Source organism: Balaenoptera musculus, chromosome 1 (genome assembly GCF_009873245.2).
Source record: "Balaenoptera musculus isolate JJ_BM4_2016_0621 chromosome 1, mBalMus1.pri.v3, whole genome shotgun sequence".
NCBI classification, from domain to species: Eukaryota; Metazoa; Chordata; class Mammalia; order Artiodactyla; family Balaenopteridae; genus Balaenoptera; species Balaenoptera musculus.
In genome coordinates, this window is record NC_045785.1 from 113,679,525 (window position 1) to 113,698,354 (window position 18,830).

General features: G+C 49.5%; 3 protein-coding genes across 11 annotated transcripts in view; 1 reads left to right on the plus strand and 2 right to left on the minus strand.

Annotated features, from left to right (window-relative positions):
- SMG5 (SMG5 nonsense mediated mRNA decay factor) overlaps nt 1-1,117 on the minus strand; it is a 33,850-nt gene extending 32,733 nt beyond the window's left edge. For 8 of the 9 annotated variants that reach the window (XR_005018730.1, XR_005018728.1, XR_005018729.1 and 5 more), the window contains exon 1: nt 883-1,108. Coding sequence is in view for 6 of the 9 variants with exons in the window: in XM_036843069.1 (XP_036698964.1) it covers nt 883-956 (74 nt within the window). In the remaining 3 variants the exon portion in view is untranslated. Of the gene's footprint in view, nt 1-882 lie in introns of all 9 variants that reach the window. The other variant, XM_036843122.1, reaches the window with a different exon arrangement.
- Nucleotides 1,118-2,826: 1,709 nt separating this feature from the next.
- Nucleotides 2,827-8,534, plus strand: TMEM79 (transmembrane protein 79). The gene is made up of 4 exons (XM_036843162.1): nt 2,827-2,932; nt 3,724-4,525; nt 4,806-5,019; nt 7,468-8,534. The coding sequence occupies exons 2-4, from the start codon at nt 3,766-3,768 to the stop codon at nt 7,679-7,681; spliced, it is 1,188 nt and encodes a 395-aa protein (XP_036699057.1). The 5' UTR covers nt 2,827-2,932; nt 3,724-3,765; the 3' UTR covers nt 7,682-8,534.
- On the minus strand, nt 6,845-11,779 carry LOC118890373 (glycosylated lysosomal membrane protein). Its single transcript, XM_036843173.1, has 6 exons — nt 11,653-11,779; nt 10,884-11,141; nt 10,480-10,680; nt 10,137-10,355; nt 9,407-9,663; nt 6,845-9,292 (listed from the first exon to the last, which is right to left on the minus strand). Exons 1-6 carry the CDS (start codon nt 11,728-11,730, stop codon nt 9,127-9,129), a joined length of 1,179 nt encoding a protein of 392 aa, XP_036699068.1. The 5' UTR covers nt 11,731-11,779; the 3' UTR covers nt 6,845-9,126.
- Nucleotides 11,780-18,830: the final 7,051 nt, after the last annotated feature.

Genomic DNA, 18,830 nt, shown 5'->3' on the forward strand with positions numbered 1-18,830 from the left:
AGAGCCCATGTTTCAGTTGCCCCACACAAAAAATCCTCGACTCGGGGCAGGAGGAGCTCACTCAGGATGGGAAGAGCTCATACTGGCCTGTTCCCAACAGAGGGCTGAAAGGCTGAAGATGTTGAGGAGTGTGAGTGGCACTGTGGAAATCAGAAACCAGGAATGGAAGTTGCCTGGCAAGAGACTGTAGTCATGAGGCTGGAAGGAAGGCAGAACTCAGGAGTCCCCAGGTGCCCTGAAATGGGCTCCTATGACCTAAGAACATTCTGGACTCAAAGTCCTTCACCGCCCTTCCAGTCCAACACAAATAGTCTTCCAGCCTCTTTCTTTTCATTCCGATTCCCAAAACTTAGAGCCATAAGGGACCTCAAAACCTATCAAATCCAAATCTCTCCTTTTAAGGATGAGAAAACTTAGGCCCAAGGTTAAACTGTGAGAGAATGGCAAAGCAAGGAGCTGAACCTGGCTCTCTTGATTTCAGTCCAGGGCTCTTCCCTGTTAAGTCCTTACAGGGTTCTAAGCACCATTCCCTTCCGGGTTTTTCTCCCATATGTGACCCCACCCTCACCTTCCCAACCCCTGCAGTCCCCAATTCCCACCTTCTTACCCCAAATCCGCAAAGCTCGGTGCCCGCCCCAAGCTCACTGCGGAAGGTATCCCTCCACGTGCTTCCCTCCCAACCTCCCACCCACCCAATTCCTTCTTCTTTCAGCTCAATCCCGGGTTACGGGGCCCCGCCCCCTCTGCGCCCTCCAAAATTGCACCCCCCCTCCCTCGCCCGCACCCCAGCCCGGCACCAGAGCCCGCCCGCCCGGGAGGCCCCGCCCCTCGCGGTCCCCCCACTTCCCTTGGCGACTGCACTCACGCCCCGGCCCCTCTCACCGGTAAAGCCGCTTAGTGTGGAGGACCTTTGCTTCGGGCTCGCTGCTCTCCCCTGTGGGGGGGCCTTGGCTCATGGTGCTCGGGACAGGGGGCGGCTCCCGGTCACAGATCCCCGCCACCTACCGCTACCGCCACCACTGCCGACTCCGGCCGTAGCCGCAGCCGCCACCGCCGCCGGCCCTGCTCGGCCGCCATAGTTGCGAGACGGCTGCCCGCGACAGCTCCTCCTCCGCCTGCCAAATCTCGCGATACCAGCTGGAAGTTGCGGGCCAGTGGCCTGCCGCTACCAAATCTCGCGAAACTCGTTTTCCCTCCCGGGAAGTTGCCAGAACTAACTCTGGGCAGCATGGCCTCTTCCTGGCTTCTGCAAGCCCTTGCGAAAAACTTTATTGACAAAGCTGCCAGAGAACGGGGGAGCCGAGGCTAAGCTGGATCAGGGCAGATGGACTCCCAGCTAGGAGCTTGACTTTGCTTTGTCTGACGGTGGTCATTTGGTCCATCCTTCTGCCCGCACCCCCCACCCCCGCCCCATTTGAGCCGAGCCTCTTTCAGATTACTAGTTAGGGTGATTCCAATTCTCCCTTTCCCCCTATTATTTAAACAAACAAAAAACGTGTATGTGAAAATTTTCTTGGAAAGAGTCAAGCATAGCATAAGAGCAAGGCCCTCCAATACAGGACTCTTGTACAGGCATCTCGGCCCTTCAGCTCCTGCACTCCAACCCAAAGATTTCCACTTGCATGTTCATCTCTCACCAGTCCAGCAAACATTTATTGAACACCTGCTGTCTTCCAGTCACAATGCTGGGTTCTGGAGACACAGAGATGAGCAATCCAGACACTGTCCCTGCCCTCACAAAGCTCAAATAACTTCAGGGGAAAAGATCCACAGGACTGAGAAGGTACACCCTTAAGCGGTTCTGCCCCCGGAAAGATCACCTTGGATTCCAATTGCTTTCTTAAACCTTAAACCTAACCTAAAAGGCAAGGTGTTCAGGGGACCTGTGTACCGCTGTAATGGGAACATAAATTCCTTTTCCAGCCACCGACCTTCTTTCTGTACTTGAAACAACCTGTCTTTCCCACTTGTTGGCCTTTCACTTGCTGTTTCTCTGCCTGGAACACTCGTTCTCCTGATTTCCCATCAGGTCTCAGCTCAAATATCATTTTGGCAAAGAGGTTTGCCCTACTGAAATTGTCATATTGGTTTAGTTGCTAGGCTTCTTTATTATCTGTTATCCCAAAAGAACAAGCTCTTTAAGCGCAGAGACTTTTTTTTTTTTTTTTTTTGGCTGCGTGGGGTCTTTGTTGCTGCACGTGGGCTTTCTGGCTTTATCTAGTTGCGGCGAGCGGGGCCACTCTTCCAGGGGCTACTCTTCGTTGTGGTGCGCGGGCTTCTTATTGCGGTGGCTTCTCTTGTTGCGGAGCACAGGCTCTAGGCACGCAGGCTCTAGAGCACAGGCTCAGTAGTTGTGGCACACAGGCTTAGTCGCTCCGTAGCATCTGGACTCTTCCCCGACCAGAGATAGAACCCGTGCACGCTGCATTGGCAGGCGGACTCTTAACCACTGCACCACCAGGGAAGTCCCAAGCACAGACACTTTGTCTGTCATCTTGTTCTTTCCTGTGTCTGTGCCTAGCTAATAATAGGTGCTCAATAAATATTGAATGAATAAGTGTAGAAATTCAACCTCTTTTGGGTATCCCAATCTACTCCAAGCACCCTCTGATGCCCAAACTTCTTCCTCCTTTGCTTTCCTGTGCTGGGGGTTCCTATGCATCCCATGTTGCTAGGACACACACTTACCCTTATGATCAGCTGCACCCCCACTTTCAGAAAGGACGAAAGTCCTCCTTTAATGCTTTTTCTGTCGGCAGATTCAGCAGGGCGGGGCCTGCCCCTTTAAACTGGGCCCCACCTGCTCTGGTCAGACTGGTTTGGAGACACAGGTAAAGGGAGGGAGACTGAGAGGAATACTTGCAGAGCCAGCAGGGAGCTGGGCAGCTCCTTCCCGGACGCTGGGGACCCTCCACCTCTCTCCAGATGGAAAGTAAGTGGGTGTCATGGGTCCAAACACTAAGGGTTAGGAGATCCTTGAGGAGGTGGAGAGAGGGGAATCAGCCCCAACCAGAAGCAGTGAGATGGAGGGCAGCAGGGAGGGAAGAAAGACCAGAGAGGAGGCATGGGAAACAGGCTTGATTAGACTTAGAAGTCAGAATGAACAGACCCAGGCCCTCCGGAGACGTTGTGGGTGGGTTACTGAGAAGTTTGGAAACTGACCAGGTATCCAGATTGGAGACAAAAGAACAGGATGCACCGCTATTGCCAGCTCCTTGGGACAGATCTCTTGGCAAATTATTGGTATCAGTTGCCAGGAGAGTTCCAGTTGGGGATCTGCAGGGGAATAGGAGGTGTGGAAGTGAAGGGGCAGCTTCTCTGTCCACAGAAGATCCTTAGCGGGAATAAAATCCTTGGCAAAATTCTAGACCTCTCCTTTTCCTCCCATTCCTGCATTAGGGTGGCCATGACCCCAAGGGTTTTGGTGGAGGGGGTAGAAGGTGTGGGTGGCGGCTGGCTGAGGCCACAGCTGCCAGCGCCTGTGCCCCCTGACTCACCCTCTCCTGCTGATTAGCATTTGATGTCGAAAGGGTGCCTCCATTTCGGCTCTCACTTCCCTCCTGCCTCCCTCTGTTTCAACACCTTCCTCCGGACCATGTTCTCCCTAAGGTCCCAGAAAGGACTAAAGCCCACGAGGCCAGCTGCCCTGGAGACTTCCAGTTCTGTCAACCCCTCCTGAGGGCCAGAGGACGGCAGCTTCTGACAGAACTTTACTCCCTCCAGGGTGACATGACCTGCGGTAGACCCCAGAAGTGAAGCCCCAGGATGACAGAACCCGAGACCCTGGCCCTGCTGGAAGTGAAGGGGCCCGAGGCCCTGGAGAAGAGCCCACCCCAGGCTTTGGTCCCCAATGGCCGGAAGCTAGAAGGGGAAGATGGGGTTGAGTCCCCTGGAGCTGAGTCCTCCAGAGCGGGATCTTCAGCTGGGTCTCCCACAGCCGGAGAGGGGACGGAGGATGGTCTAGACAGCACAGTAAGTGAGGCTGCCACCTTGCCCTGGGGGACTGGCCCCCAGCCCAGTGCCCCGTTCTCAGATCCCCCTGGCTGGAGGAACATTGAGCCTGAGCCCCTTGAGTCAGAGCCACCCACCAAGCTAGAGGAGTTGCCCGAAGATGACGCCAGCCTGCTGCCCGAGAAGGTGGCCCGGGCCTTCGTGCCCATCGACCTACAGTGCATTGAGCGGCGGCCCCAGGAAGACCTCATTGTGTGCTGTGAGGCCAGTGAGGGTGAGCACCGCCAGACACTCCTGCCCACCCGGGCCACCCACCCTGAGCCCCCGGAGCGCAAGTGGGCCGAGGCAGTGGTGAGGCCGCCTGGGTACTCCTGTGGGTGCTGCAGGGGATGTGGAGGCCATGAGGGGCTGTGGGCCATGGCCTCGGTGGGAGCCGCCCTCATCCTCTTCCCCTGCCTGCTCTACGGGGCATATGCCTTCCTGCCCTTCGATGCCCCGCGCCTGCCGACCATGAGTTCCCGCCTCATCTACACGCTGCGCTGCGGGGTCTTTGCCACCTTCCCCATTGTACTGGGTGAGCCTGGGCCCTGCAAGAAGGGAGGGGGCATGTGGGAGCTGGGCTGGAGGGCAGGGCCTCCCTGGCTTGGGGAGCAGGAGAGTTTCCCTTCACTAGACCTGGACCCTCAGGGCCTCCCACACCCTGTCACCCCTGTGTGCCCACCTCCTCCCAGGACCACCTCAGCCCCACCCACGGTGCAGAGCCCATGCCCATGAGCTCTCTGCTACGAACCCTGCCCCCAGCTTCCTGCCTGCCGCTCCTCTCCTGACCCTATGTGTCCTCCAACCCCACCCAGGGATCCTGGTGTACGGGCTGAGCCTGTTGTGCTTTTCTGCCCTGCGACCCCTTGGGGAGCCACGGCGGGAGGTGGAGATCCACCGGCGATATGTGGCCCAGTCGGTCCAGCTCTTCATCCTCTACTTCTTCAACCTGGCCGTGCTTTCCACCTACCTGCCCCAAGATACCCTCAAACTGCTGCCTCTGCTCACTGGTCTCTTTGCCATCTCCCGGTGAGTTGGGGCCGGGGGTGGGGCATAGGGAGGTGCTGGTGCTCAAGAGACCCAGGCATCTGAATGTCTGGAGAGCCAGGGAGCTTTCTGGACTCTGCATCAGCCCGAATGTGCACCCCAGAAAGTTGAGTCACTTTCTTGCTTGCACTTTACCTCACCTGGTAGCAGGTGATCAGCTCATATGTCTTTCATAAGATACATGTATCAACCTAGAACTGGAAGGGCTTTCAGGTGTCACCTAGACCAACCTCCCAGCCATTGCAGCCACTCCTCTGTGGCACTCTGGTCAGGTGGCCATTGGCTGAACATTGGTTGAACAGCCCCTGTGACCAAGTGCTTAGTTCTTTATAAGGCAGTCTTGTTTCATTTTTCAAAAGTCCTAATTATTAGAAAGTCCTTTTTTATATTGTGCTAAAAACTGCTGCCCTGACTCTGACCTCTGTAGTTGCCTAGAAAAATTCAGATCTTTGACAACAGCTCTCAATTCCCCCACTCCAACACTCTGCTTTTACACTCCAGTGTTTACTTTGCTAAATGGCCCTGGTCCCGTCACTATCCTGTGTCCTTCCCTCGAGGCAGGAAATTCTCCTGCTTGTCAAATGGGAGGGATGGGGGCTGGTCAAGGATATTGTCCTGTTCATACAAGCCAAGGCCACATAGGTCTCATGGCAGCCTCATTACTCTGCTTTCATTTAGAATTTGTAGGCACCTGAAATCCTTAGGGGTGTTTTCATGTGAACTACTGTTAACCCAGAAGGCACCTTTGAATTTCTGAAGCCAAATGCAGGCCTTTCCATTTTTTTCCCCTAATACATTTCCTTTTGTTATTTTCCATATAGCATTCCAGGTAGCTTTAACTGCTAAAGCATTCTTCTTATTTAGCTTAAATCTGTCTTCCTGTCACTTCTGACTGTAGTCTAGTGGTCATTTGTCCCACCAGCCTCCTGACCATCATGCAGCCCTGCAAGTTCTCCCAGTAGATGTTTCCCAAGATAAATATGTTCCTGCTCATGTAACTCAACCTCCCATCTCCCTCTCGGGGAATGCTGGTCTCAGACAGAAGTTGGTTTAAGCACCAAGAATCATCAGGGAGCTAAAGGACCAGCAATTGTCTGGTCCATCTTACCCATTTTACAGAGAGAAACTGACTACAGATTGGGGGAGAAGAGTCGCATAGGTCAGTCATCAGCAGAGGCACGACTAGAACCCAGGTCCCTTCCTTCTCTCATCCAGGGTCCTTCTTCTCTATCATGGGCAAGTTACTTAAGTATTTTGTGCCTCAGTTTCATCATCTGTAAAATGGAGTTATTGTGAAGATTAAGTTAGTTAATTCATGTAGAGTGCTTGCAACAGTCTAGTACTTGGTAAGTGTTCACTAAATGTGAACTTTTATATTATTATTAAGCTATGCTGCCTCCTGGTGCAGTAGAGAATCAGCAGTTACTCTTTCCTCCATTTCCCAGGTAAAAAAATAGAGACATCACAATTTTGTAATAAGTGATCCTTCATATATTAAGGGGAAGCTGCTGCCCTCCCGCCACTGAGGAGTGTGCATTTTGAATGGATCTTCCAAGAGGGGAAATTTGGTTGTGCCTAGTCCATCCCTCTGGGCTTCAAGCTCTCTTGAAGCTGGTTTCCTTACTCTCTTCTTTCCCTCAGCCCCTCTAAAATGGCAGGAGACGGGGTTATGAACAGGCATGGGTTCAAACCATGGTTTTACTATTTGCCCAACGTGTGACTTTGGACCAGTCTTACTTAACCCTTTTGGAATCTTAGTTTCTTCATCTGCAAAAGGGGAAGTAAATACAATGGAATGTACTACAGCTGTGAAATAATGAAGCTCTTTATATACTAATATAACACAATCTCCAAGATACATTAAATGAGGGAAAAAAATCAATGTGCAGAACAATCTCTATATTTAGTATGCTACCAAACTTCCAAAAAAAAAAGGGAAAAGGAAAACATAAATCTTTTCGCTCTTATGTACAGAAAACATCACGATGTACAAGAAACCATAATATTAGATGTCTGGGGTGGGAGGGGAACAGAGGGGAGAAGGTGAAGGACGAGAATAGGGTATCTGGGAATCAGTAAAGGAACACATTTTACTATACTCACTGGTACCTTTGAATTTTGAACCATGTAAATGTATACTGCCTACTCAAAATTTTTTAATTAAAATTTGAAAAGTAAACAAAGAGGGAGGTGAATAATATACACACTTCATAGAGATGTGGGGGTCTAAATTAAACAGTGCCCCTAAAGTAATTGGTACCATGCCTGGCACATGGTAAGTACATAAACACTGGCTGTCTTTAGAGGTATCAGTTGTGCTGACCAACACCCATCTGCTGCCTTCACTTTGTATTCTCCCCATCATCAGCCTGTTGCCAGTTAGCTCATGTACTCGCCTCAAGGAAAGCCCGATCTTTTCTTGCTTCCCAGGCTGATATACTGGCTGACCTTTGCCGTGGGCCGCTCCTTCCGAGGCTTTGGCTACGGCCTGACATTCCTGCCCCTGCTGTCCATGCTGGTGTGGAACCTCTACTATATGTTCGTGGTGGAGCCCGAACGCATGCTCACTGCCTCCGAGAGCCGCCTGGACTACCCTGACCACGCCCGCTCCGCCTCAGACCACAGGCCTCGCTCCTGGGGCTAAGCCGCCCCACCCCTTTGCTCCCAGCCCTGGTACCTGGGTGGGATGAACCCACCTACTGCCCCGACAGGGGTACCATCCAATCAGAGCCTGGACTGTCCCCTGCTCTCCGAGTTGGGGCACTCCCCTTCACCTTTGGAGCCTGGGACAATTAGGCGGGAGGGACTCAGACATTCTTTCAGGGAAAGAGGTGGACAGCCATGTTCCTTAAGGATGCTGAGGGCACAGGACCGGGAGCAGAGGCATGGTTCCTTCCTGAGCAGCCTCCCACCACTGCCACTAGGGCCCACAATGGCTGGACTCTGCTCCACTGCCCAGCCTCCTGTGAGGCAGCCAGCAGAGCCACAGCCAAAACTCTGACCATTTCCGTGCTGGGTGTCTAAGCAGAGGGCCTCAAAGAGACTAGAAACCTTGCCCATGCCTAAAGGTAATGGCTGGGCATCAGATCAAACAGGACGTTCACGTTTGGTGAAAACCTTCCTGGGGACCTGGGTTCAGGACCCTCCATGACTGGCCATATAGGCTCTTGAGCCTCAGTCAAGTCAATTACAGCTGTCCCAGTCCAGTGTGGCTGCCTCCTCCCTTCCAACCCTTTAGGTCCCTGTAACCTTGCACCTCCACACTGCCCAGAAGTCATACCTCTCTCATGGGAAGAGGAGCAGACAGGGAAACCTGCCTCCCAAGAGGCGTGTGTGTGTGTGTGTGGGCGTGTGTGTGTGTGAGTGTGTGGGCGTGTGTGTGTGTGTGTGTGCACGCGTGCACCCATACCTGTGGTGTCTGGGAGTGGTTGGAAGACATAGTGGTTGATGTTAACCCCATATGAATGTGTGTGTAACAATAAACAACTACCACTGTCTTCCTTGGCTCTTCCTTCGTGTGTGCGCCCTCGTCTCAAGTGTCCCTTCCTTGTTGGATTCAGACTGCACCAGAGACCTCCCAGCTCCGCATGCTGAAGAGTGGCTGGCAGGAGCCTGGTCCCGTGGCAAGGGAGAGAACTGGGCCTGGGGAAGAAATGGTGCTGCAAACAAGAAATTGCCTTCCATGCCCACCTCCAGCCCTCTCATTCCCTGGAACCAGACCCAGCAACACTCACACACTGAGAGACAAGCCCTGGGGAAAAACTTAGTCTATTTCATGCCCTCCAGGGTAGCAGACAAGTCAGAAGGCCTCTCATTTAGGCCTGTGAGTCCCATTCAAGGGAAATGGGGGTTGGAGGGGCGGGGAGGCAACGCCGAGGGGACCCTCCCTCTAGCAATCACTCTGTCCCTGGTGCCTCCTCAAAGTTTGAAGGAAGCCCCACCTGGGTCCGCAGGAAGTTGAGGCTGGTCTCTGAGGTTCTGCAGAAAAGCAAGATGGGAAAAGGGAGCAGCTGGCTGGTAATACTGACCCTCAAACCTGCAGACCAGCAAGGCAGGTCCAGTAATGTCCTTCCCTCTAGAGAGCAGGCCTCAATTTATAGGCTGGTATTCTGAGTACCACTTGCGGCCCAGCAGCAGAAACACGCCTCCTGCCAGCAGCATGAGCGCTGGAGCACCCAGGGCCACTGCCACGATGCCTAGGACTAGCGAGGACAAGGCATCCACTGGAGGGGTGCCCACACCCAGGAGCATGGACCTAGAGCAAGCAGATTGAGAAAGAGAGGTGAGCAGGCTTAGGAGGGAAGGCCGAGAGGCCCAACCCTCCTCCACTTCGACCTCCCAAACCCTTGGCCCAGGCCCTGACTCTCACCAGCTGAGGTAGTGTTGGTCCCAGTAGCCAGGGCCTGTGGAAGCCCCAAATGTCAGATTGAAGGCACAGAAGTAGTTCTGGGACCCAAAGAAGGCTCGGACAATGGGTGACTGGGGGAGAAGGTATGCCAAGGTGGGGTAAAGAGAGGAAGCTTGGCAGGGCATGGCTGATTCCCGGCCCCCCTGCTTCTGGGAGAAAGCCACTGGTCGCCACTGCATGAAGCCTGATGGGAGGGAGCCCCATAGCAGCTGGTCCAACTGGGGAGAAAGGCAAACAGGCAGGATGAGGAGGACCAGTGGTGCCCAACTTTTCTGTTCCCCCAACCCTTTCCCAGCCTCCGTCTGTCACGAGTTGTCCTGAATCCTAGGCCTGGTTCTAGAACTAACAGGCTGTTTGCATCAATCTCTCCTCTGTAGAAAGGGGAGCTGGACTGGATGGCACTGGGTCCTTTTCCAGCCTCAACACTCAGCAAGCTTGCACTCAGCTCCCTCCTTTGGGCCCCCGGGCCCTTGCAAATCCCATCTGTCAGAGCACTAGTCACACTGTACCGCCTTCCCTCTGGCTTCTCCACTGAGAGCAGAGACTGGGCTAAATTCATTAGCACAGTGCCCAGCACTTAAAGGAGCTGAATAAAGTGTTGCTAAACGGTAAATGGTTGAATGATTCTCTGAGGTCCTAATGGGGTCCCCCTTCACCCCACACCCATCTGCTTCTCTGCTGGAAGCCTGACCTGGAAGACAGCAGGTGCATATTCATCATCGATGGAGCGCTGCTCCTGCACTGAGGGGCAGTCAGGGCCATGGCCCAACGTGGCTACCTCCAGCCCAAACAAGGAGCGGTTTCCCCGGGGAGAGACCCCAACCAGGTCCACCTCTAGCTGGCAGGTGTCCGCTGTGTGCAGGAGGCGAGGGGGTTGGGCTGGCCGGCCAGATCTGGAGAAGGCCTGAACCTAGGATGGAAGAGGCATGGGAGGTGTGGGAAGCAGGTGGATGCCTGTGTTTGAAGGCGACCCCCATCATTAACTCCCACCCTTGTAAACCAGCCTTTTGAGTTCTGATTCCCCATACCCTTACCCTGAAGGCCAGGCTGCCATTGGCAAAAGCCCCAGTGGGGTCGTGAATGGGGTGGCCTCGAAATGTGGCGCTCAGGGTGGCAGGATCCAGTGAGTCAGTGATGTTGTCCCAGGAGAAATCAGCCAAGGAGTATGGGGGATATGATTTTCCTGGAGGCTTGGCGGCCGCATCGGATGTGTTGGTGCTGTCAAACTCAAACAGCTGGCGGGTGGGGGTGGGGAGGGACTAGGCTTGCCTGAGTCCAGCTTTCTCCTGAATCACCACCACCCCCCGTTCACTGGCCCCACCCCAGGCTCTCATACCTGACTCTACTTCACCTACCCCCAGTCTTCAGTTTCTCCCTCTAACTCGAATGAACCCTCTCCTCTGCACTCTTCCCCTTGGTTCTCCCCCAGCCTCCTCACCCTGGTAAAGACGAGGGCAGAAGAAAATTGGATGCTCTCCTTGGGGAGCACCATGAGGCCCCCGTCAGGCTCAGAGGAAATCAGGAGGCTCCAGTTGACACTCAGGGTGCTGTTGGGGGTGTTGGTGGCCACCAGCAGCACGGCTGGGGGTCCCAGGCTGCCCCACACATAGTGCAGGGTGGAAGTGGCACCCACTGCCTGGATATGAAGCAGGTTCTGGGAAGGGTCCAGCCAGTCAGAGATGACCTTCAGAGACACCTGGAACATGGAGCAGTGGAGGGTCAAGCGAACAGGATCAGGAAGAGACACAGGGCAAAGAAGTTTGGGGATAAGGAGAGGGACCTTGGAAAATGATGGGGAAAGGGTGGGACCTTGGGGGCCTAGGCAAGAGGAATGCTTGTGGGAGCTAACAGAACCTTGTTGTAAGGGGCAGAGGTGGGGTGGAGGAGAGGTGGGTAGAGCCAGAACTGCCTTGACCCTGGTGGAGAGATCAGGGCACAGGGCTGAGAGGAAGAAAAAAATCCAACACTTGCTTGGACCTGGCTCACTCAGGGCTAAGTCAAGGTCCAGGTTTCACCGGAACACAGGAAGCCCTCACATCCGCCCTACTCCCCAATCCTGTCCCGTGACCCACGGCTGCTCCGACCCCCAGTTTGAAAAACTCTTTTGTCAATGCAAGCATGCTCCACCCCCACCAATTGTTTGCCCTAGATTCCAACCACCCTTCAAGGTAGCATATCCTGAAACACCTATTGCTCTAGCCCCTCACCTGGCGGGTCTCCTCCCCCAGAAGGCCAAACGGAGCTGCTGTCAGAAGTAGACTCAGGAGGAGCACGAGGCTCCTCATAGCTTCTCAGGCAGTCCCGACTTCAGAGGGCGGAAGAGACGCTGAAATCATGTGACTCACAGATTCAGCTGATCTCTTTAAAGGGCGGGACCATCACAGCAGTTCTTAAAGAGACCGCCTCCCTTAACCCAGATTTGTGAGTGAGAATAGAATCAGAAAGGTTAGGAGTTCGTCATCCGCAACTGACCTGGCAAGCAAGTCATCCCAGGCTAGATCTGCTGACATACTCCCAACCTCTCCTACCCAACTGGTCCCGCTAAAGTTACCTATAAGCAGGCATGATGTCTGGATTCAACATCCAAATATAATCTATAGAATGACTCTGTGGCAGGGAAGGCACAGAGAAGAATTTGAAGGAATTCGATGGGAGAGATAGCACACCTCAGAGGGTTCTTTTTGTCAATTTTTAATATTTATTGAGCCCCCAGCTATGCAGGTTCTTGTCCTGGAAGAGCTCACAATTTTATTGTGGAGAAAAGAAACCTCAGAAAACAGGACATGAAAGTGATACATAACTGTCATAGGAGGGAGTTCATGTCTGGCTGAATGAATGCACTTTTTATTTTTCTTGTTTTTTTTCTTTAATTTTTAAATTTTATTTATTTTTTGGCTGTGTTGGGTCTTTGTTGCTGCACGCGGTCTTTCTCTAGTTGCGGCAAGTGGGGGCTAATCTTCGTTGCGGTGCACGGGCTTCTCACTGCTGTGGCTTCTCTTGTTGTGGAGCACGGGCTCTAGGCGCATGGGCTTCATTGCGACGCGTGGGCCCTAGAGCTCACAGGCTTCAGTAGTTGCAGCACGTGGGCTCAGTAGTTGTGGCACACAGGCTTAGTTGTTCTGCGGCATGTGGGATCTTCCCGGACCAGGGATCGAACCCGTGTCCCCTGTATTGGCAGGCGGATTCTTAACCACTGCGCCACCTGGGAAGTCCTTTCTTGTTTTGTTTTGGTTTTTTGTTTGTTTGTTTGTTTTGCTTAATCCTAAAATCATTTTGGCTAATAAAAAATGCATACAGTACAATATTCATAAGGTACCAAAGGGTACCATCCCTATTCCCCAGCAACCTGGGTCCTTCCTTGAGACAACCACTATTATCAGTTTCTCATGTGTCCTTCATAAAATATTCTATGCATGCTCAAGTGTATGTTTTGTTTTGTTTTCTTGGCCATGCCATGTGGCATGTGGGATCTTAGTTCCCCAACCAGGGATTGAACCCGTGTCCCCTGCAGTGGAAGTGCGGTCTTAACCACTGGACTGCCAGGGAAGTCCCTCAAGTGTGTGTGTGTGTGTGTGTGTGCACACTTGATAATACATATATACATATACATATATATACACATATACATATGTATAATAAGATACAATGGAATCCACTGTTCTGCAGTTTGTTTTTTCACTTATATATTGAGCAATGTTCTGTATCAATGCACTTGGAATTGTCTCATTCTCCAGTCTTTCATTGCAGGGGGGACGTTCCATGGGTATATTTAGCCAGAACCTTGATAGTATCCAACATTTTGCTACGGCAAACAACACTGAAAGGAATATCCCTGTATGAAAAGCATTTCATACGTATTTGTAACCAAATCTATAGGATTAATACCCAGGAGTAGAATTGCCCAGTCAAGTTGCCCTCTATGAGGTTCATCAATTGACACTCACACCATGTTTGAGAGCCCACTTCCCCCACACCCTGGCAAGTGCTTACCAAACTTAACTTGCATTTCCCTATGAATAAGGTTAAACATCTCTTCATGTTTTATTAGTCATTTATTTTTTGCTTCTCTGGAGCTATTTATACCCTTTGCCTATTTTTCTGAGGCCCTATCTTCTTAATGGTCAAGTTCTAAAAGTTCAAGGAAATCAACTCTTGTACTGTTGCAAACATCATCCTCCCTCTCCCATTTGTTCTTTTTTTGCCATGCAAATATTCTATGTAGTTACATTTATTATTTTTCCCCACTCTGATAAGTATTTATTTATTTACTTACTTACTTACTTACTTACATCCACACTGTGCAACTTGCAGGATCTTAGTTCCCTGACCAGGGATGGAACCCGCGTCCTTGGTAGTGAAAGCGCAGAGTCCTAACCACTGGATCGCCAGGGAATTCCCCTGGTAAGTATGTTTTTAAATCTCGTGTCTTCTTCTAGTACTCTTATATTTAAATCTTTCAGTTGCCTGGAATTAATTTTGCTGTAATAAATGAAGAAAGGATCCAATTTCATTTTTTCCCCCAAATGGCTACTCTAGGATAAACTCAAGTTTCCTTAAAAACTTTCATTTTTCTGGCCTTACTACCCAAAGCAATCTACAGATTTAATGCAATCCCTATCAAATTACCCACGACATTTTTCACAGAACTAGAACAAATAATCCTAAAATGTATATGGAACCATAAAAGACCCAGAATTGCCAAAGCAATCCTTAGGAAAAAGAACAAAGGAGCAGGCATAGCCCTCCCAGACTTCAGACAATACTACAAAGCTACAGTAATCAAAACAGTGTGGTACTGGACTTCCCTGGCAGTCCAGTGGTTAAGACTCCATGCTTCCACTGCAGGGGGCGGGGGTTCAGTCCCTGGTTGGGGAACTAAGATCCCACAAGCTGTGCAGTATGGCCAAAAAATTAACAAAAAAAAAAAGAAAACAGCATGGTATTGGCACAAAAACAGACATATGGATCAATGGAACAGAATAGAGAGCCCAGAAATAAACCCACACACCTATAGATAATTAATCTTTGACAAAGGAGGCAAGAACATACAATGGGGAAAACACAGTATCTTCAGCAAGTGGTATTGGAAAAGTTAGATAGCCACGTGTAAATCAATGAAGTTAGAACACACCCTCACACCATACTCAAAAAAAAACCTCAAAATGGCTTAAGACTTAAATATAAGTCATGACACCATAAAACTCCTAGACGAGAACATAGGCAAAACATTCTCTGACATAAATTGTACCAATGTTTTCTTAGGTCAGTCTCCCAAGGCAATAGAAATAAAAGCAAAAATAAACAAATGGGACCTAATCAAACTTACAAGCTTCTGTACAAAGGAAACCATAAACAAAACGAAAAGACAACCTATGTACTGGGGGAAAATATCTGCAAATGATGCAACCAACAAGGGATTAATTTCTAAAATATACAAACAGCTCATACAAGTCCATAACAAAAAAAACAAACCAATTGAAAAATGGGCAGAAGACCTAAATAGACATTTCTCCAAAGAAGACATACAGATGGCCAATAGGCAGATGAAAAGATGCTCATCGTCGCTAATTATTAAAGAAATGCAAATCAAAACTACAGTAAATCAACCAAACTGCAATAAAAATTAACTATACATAAAGAAAAACCTACAATGAGGTACCACCTCACACCAGTCAGAATGGCCATCATTAAAAAGTTTACAAGGGCACTTTCCTGGTGGTCCAGTGATTAAGACTCCGTGCTTCCACTGCAGGCAGCACAGGTTCGATCCCTGGTTGGGGAACTAAGATCCTGCATATCGCAGTGCGGCTAGAAAAAAGAAAAAGGAAAAAAGAAAAAAAGTCTACAAATAATAAATGTTGGAGAGGGGGTGGAGAAAAAAGAACCCTCTTACACTGTTGGTGGGAATAGAAATTGGTGCAGCCACTATGGGAAACAGTATGGAGGTTCCTCAAAAAACTAAAAATAGAGTTGCCATGTGATCCAGCAATCCCACTACTGGACATATACCCAAACAAAACTATAATTTAAAAAGATACATGCACCCCCTATAGCAGCACTATTTACAATTGCCAAGACATGGAAACAACCTAAATGTCCCATCAACAGATGAATGGATAAAGAAGATGTGGTATACACACACACACACACACACAGAGGAATATTACCCATAAAAAAGAATGAAATAGTGCCACTTGCAGCAACATGGATGGACCTAGAGATTACCATACTAAGCGAAGTAAGTCAGAAAAAGACAAGTACCATATGATATCACTTACATGTGGAATCTAAAATACAACACAGGACTTCCCTGGCAGTCCAGTGGTTAAGAATCTGTGCTTCCACTGCAGGGGGCACGGGTTCGATCCCTGGTCAGGGAAATAAGATCCCGCATGCTGTGCGGTGTGGCCAAAAAAGAAAGAAAGAAAAAACACAAATGAACATATCTACGGAACAGAAACAGACTCACAGACATAGAGAACAGACTTGTGGTTGTTAGTAAGGGGTGGGGGTCGGGGAGGGAAGGATTGGGAGTTTGGGATTAGCATATGCATACTATTACATACAGAATGGATAAACAAGGTCCTACTGTATATAGCACAAGGAACTACATTCATTATCCTGTGATAAACCAGAATGGAAAAGAATACGAAAAAGATATGTCACTTTGCTGTACAACAGAAGCAGCCACATAGCACAGGCAGATCAGCTTGGTGCTTTGTGACCGCCTAGAGGGGTGGGACAGGGAGGGTGGGAGGGAGACGCAAAAGGGAGGAGATATGGGGATATATGCATATGTATAGCTGATTCACTTCGTTATAAAGCAGAAACTAACACACCATTGTAAAGCAATTATATTTCAATAAAGACGTTAAAAAAAAAAAACATTTACAGAGAAGTTATAATGCCATGAGAAAATGCCTCTGACCCTAATGCTAAGTGAAACTAACAGATGAAAAAAAATGTTCTATATGTGTTGAGCTTTTCTGTTCCTATTTTTGTTTCTTTTTTCTTTTTCAATAAATAAAGTTGCACAGAATAAGACTGGAAGTAAAGATAACAAAATATTAACAGTGGTTGGATTCAGATAGAGGGGCTTTGGATTCTTTAGAAAATCATTTCTATTTTTCTGTATTTAATAAATATCCTTTGGAACTTTAAAAAAATTGTAAATCAACTATACTTCAATAAAACTTAACAAAAAACAACTTTCACTTTTCCTGAGGAAAAAGTACTTGCACCCTCTGAGGTTATCAACTCTGGACTGACAAGCAAGGATATAAGCAAGAGTCTTGGCTGAGTTCAAAGGGTTTCAGTAAATAGGAAGTCAAGTCTCCCCACCACCCCCATACACCACTTTAGGGGGGGGTGTGTGGAATAGGACTTAGTTGAATCCATGAATTTGACAGGGAAGAACCATGGCAAAGTTCAAGGTGGCAGCAAGTTGTGTTCATGGAATCACTTAGGAGTTCATGCAGGCAACAAAGTTGGCTTGGGTAGCCTTTAATCAGTTAAATTTAGGCTTTGAACAGCACAAAAGGGGGCTTTGAAGTTTAGACTGAAGAGTACAGATTGATCTAACATGCCAGCAGGGAATTTTCATAGGTTCAGGAGACATTGTAAGTCTTAAAGAAGAAAGAGGCACTGCATGACAGCAGGGAGACTATATGTACAATTATCCAAGTGCTTAACCATTACAGCTGAAACCAGAATGGACCCAGAAAGGTGTTAAGGAACAAATGGGAGGCAATTCCGCCCTTCATAACTTCTCAGATCTTCCAAGCACTACTTCTTCAAGATCTTTTTATTTACTTGAGAATTAACTCATCTTTCTTTAAGGTCTTAAAGCTCTGAGGGAATTAACACTGCAAGTAAAGACACAGGGATTTCAGCAAAAGATAGGTAGGCTTATCTCAGAGCCTCATTGAAGAGAAAAAGCTGAAGACTTCATTTTTTTTTTTTAATTTTATTTTTGGCCACGTTGGGTCTTCGTTACTGTGTGAGGGCTTCCTCTAGTTGCAGCGAGCACGGGCTTCCCATTGCGGTGGCTTCTCTTATTGTGGAGCACGGGTTCTATGCACATGGGCTTCAGTAGTGTGGCACACGGGCTCAGCAGTTGTGGCTTGTGGCTCTAGAGCGCAGGCTTAGTAGTTGTGGCGCACAACCCGTGTCCCCTGCACTGGCAGGTGGACTTTTAACCACTGTGCCACCAGGGAAGTCCCAAGCTGAAGACTTTAGACTGGTTAAGCAGGAAGCTGAATACTAGGCATGAACAGAGTAGAGTCTCCAGCGGCCCTTTTCCACAGCACACCTCTGTTCAGGCAGCATAGCCAGCTGTAAATGCACTTACAGAGCCAGACTGCCTACACAGGAATTCTAGGTCTGCCATTTATCAGCTTTGGGACCCTTGGACAAGCTACTTTATGCTTTGGATTCCCCATCATAAAATGGGGTTATTACCTATCTTGTAGGGTCCTTTTGAGGATATGCAAAGTGAACAGAACATATCTATTATACAATAGGCACTGTGTGCTAGCTATTATTATTCTACCTAGTATTCAACTTAGTAACACTAAGTCCCGTGGTCAGGGAGGAGACACAGTCTGATTGCATGAGTCATGAGGACAAAGGGGACAGTGGAAGGCCCAGAGGAAGGACTCTGAAAAAATCAAATGCTAGCCCCACCTAGCTTCCAGCATCTCAGGGCCACTACAAGATTTTTTTTTTGCCTTGATAAAAACAAAGCACAAAATGGGACTTACATCTTTTGTTTCTGCTTACAGGGAAAGCAGAGGTCCTACTGTGACACAAGCATGCCAGGAAAATAAGCCAGCAAGCCAAAACAGACTGGAATCAGGAACACTGGGAGAGGGCGGAGAACAAGAATTCTAGGTATGATAGGAAGGGTTCTGAAAAGTTACAGAATACAGTACAGAAACAGATGCTCTGTGTTCTTTAGGATAAATGCCTGAGCCCTAGCACGTACTGGGTGTTGCTCTACATACAACCACATGCAAGGAACACCCATGGTTTGGGCAGGTTCTTCCTGTTGAGTAGTGAATGCAAGGTGGTATGTTTTTTTTTTTTTTAATTAATTATTTATTTATTTATTTATCTAGGGCTGTGTTGGGTCTTCGTTTCTGTGCGAGGGCTTTCTCTAGTTGCGGCGAGAGGGGGCCACTCCTCATCTCGGTGCGCGGGCCTCTCACTATCGCGGCCTCTCTTGTTGCGGAGCACAGGCTCCAGACGCGCAGGCTCAGCAGCTGTGGCTCACGGGCTTAGTTGCTCCGCAGCATGTGGATCTTCCAGACCAGGCTCGAACCCGTGTCCCCTGCATTGGCAGGCAGATTCTCAACCACTGTGCCACCAGGGAAGCCCCAAGGTG

Bases quoted from the DNA above. Each gene is read 5' to 3' on its own strand.
- TMEM79 (XM_036843162.1), top strand. From the start codon at position 3,766: ATGACAGAACCCGAGACCCTGGCCCTGCTGGAAGTGAAGGGGCCCGAG. The intron at 4,526-4,805 runs GTGAGCCTGGGC...AACCCCACCCAG, and splicing joins CACCTTCCCCATTGTACTGG to GGATCCTGGTGTACGGGCTG. The intron at 5,020-7,467 runs GTGAGTTGGGGC...CTTGCTTCCCAG, and splicing joins GGTCTCTTTGCCATCTCCCG to GCTGATATACTGGCTGACCT.
- LOC118890373 (XM_036843173.1), bottom strand. From the start codon at position 11,730: ATGAGGAGCCTCGTGCTCCTCCTGAGTCTACTTCTGACAGCAGCTCCG. The intron at 11,142-11,652 runs GTGAGGGGCTAG...TCCATGTTCCAG, and splicing joins TGGGGGAGGAGACCCGCCAG to GTGTCTCTGAAGGTCATCTC. The intron at 10,681-10,883 runs GTGAGGAGGCTG...CCCACCCGCCAG, and splicing joins CTGCCCTCGTCTTTACCAGG to CTGTTTGAGTTTGACAGCAC.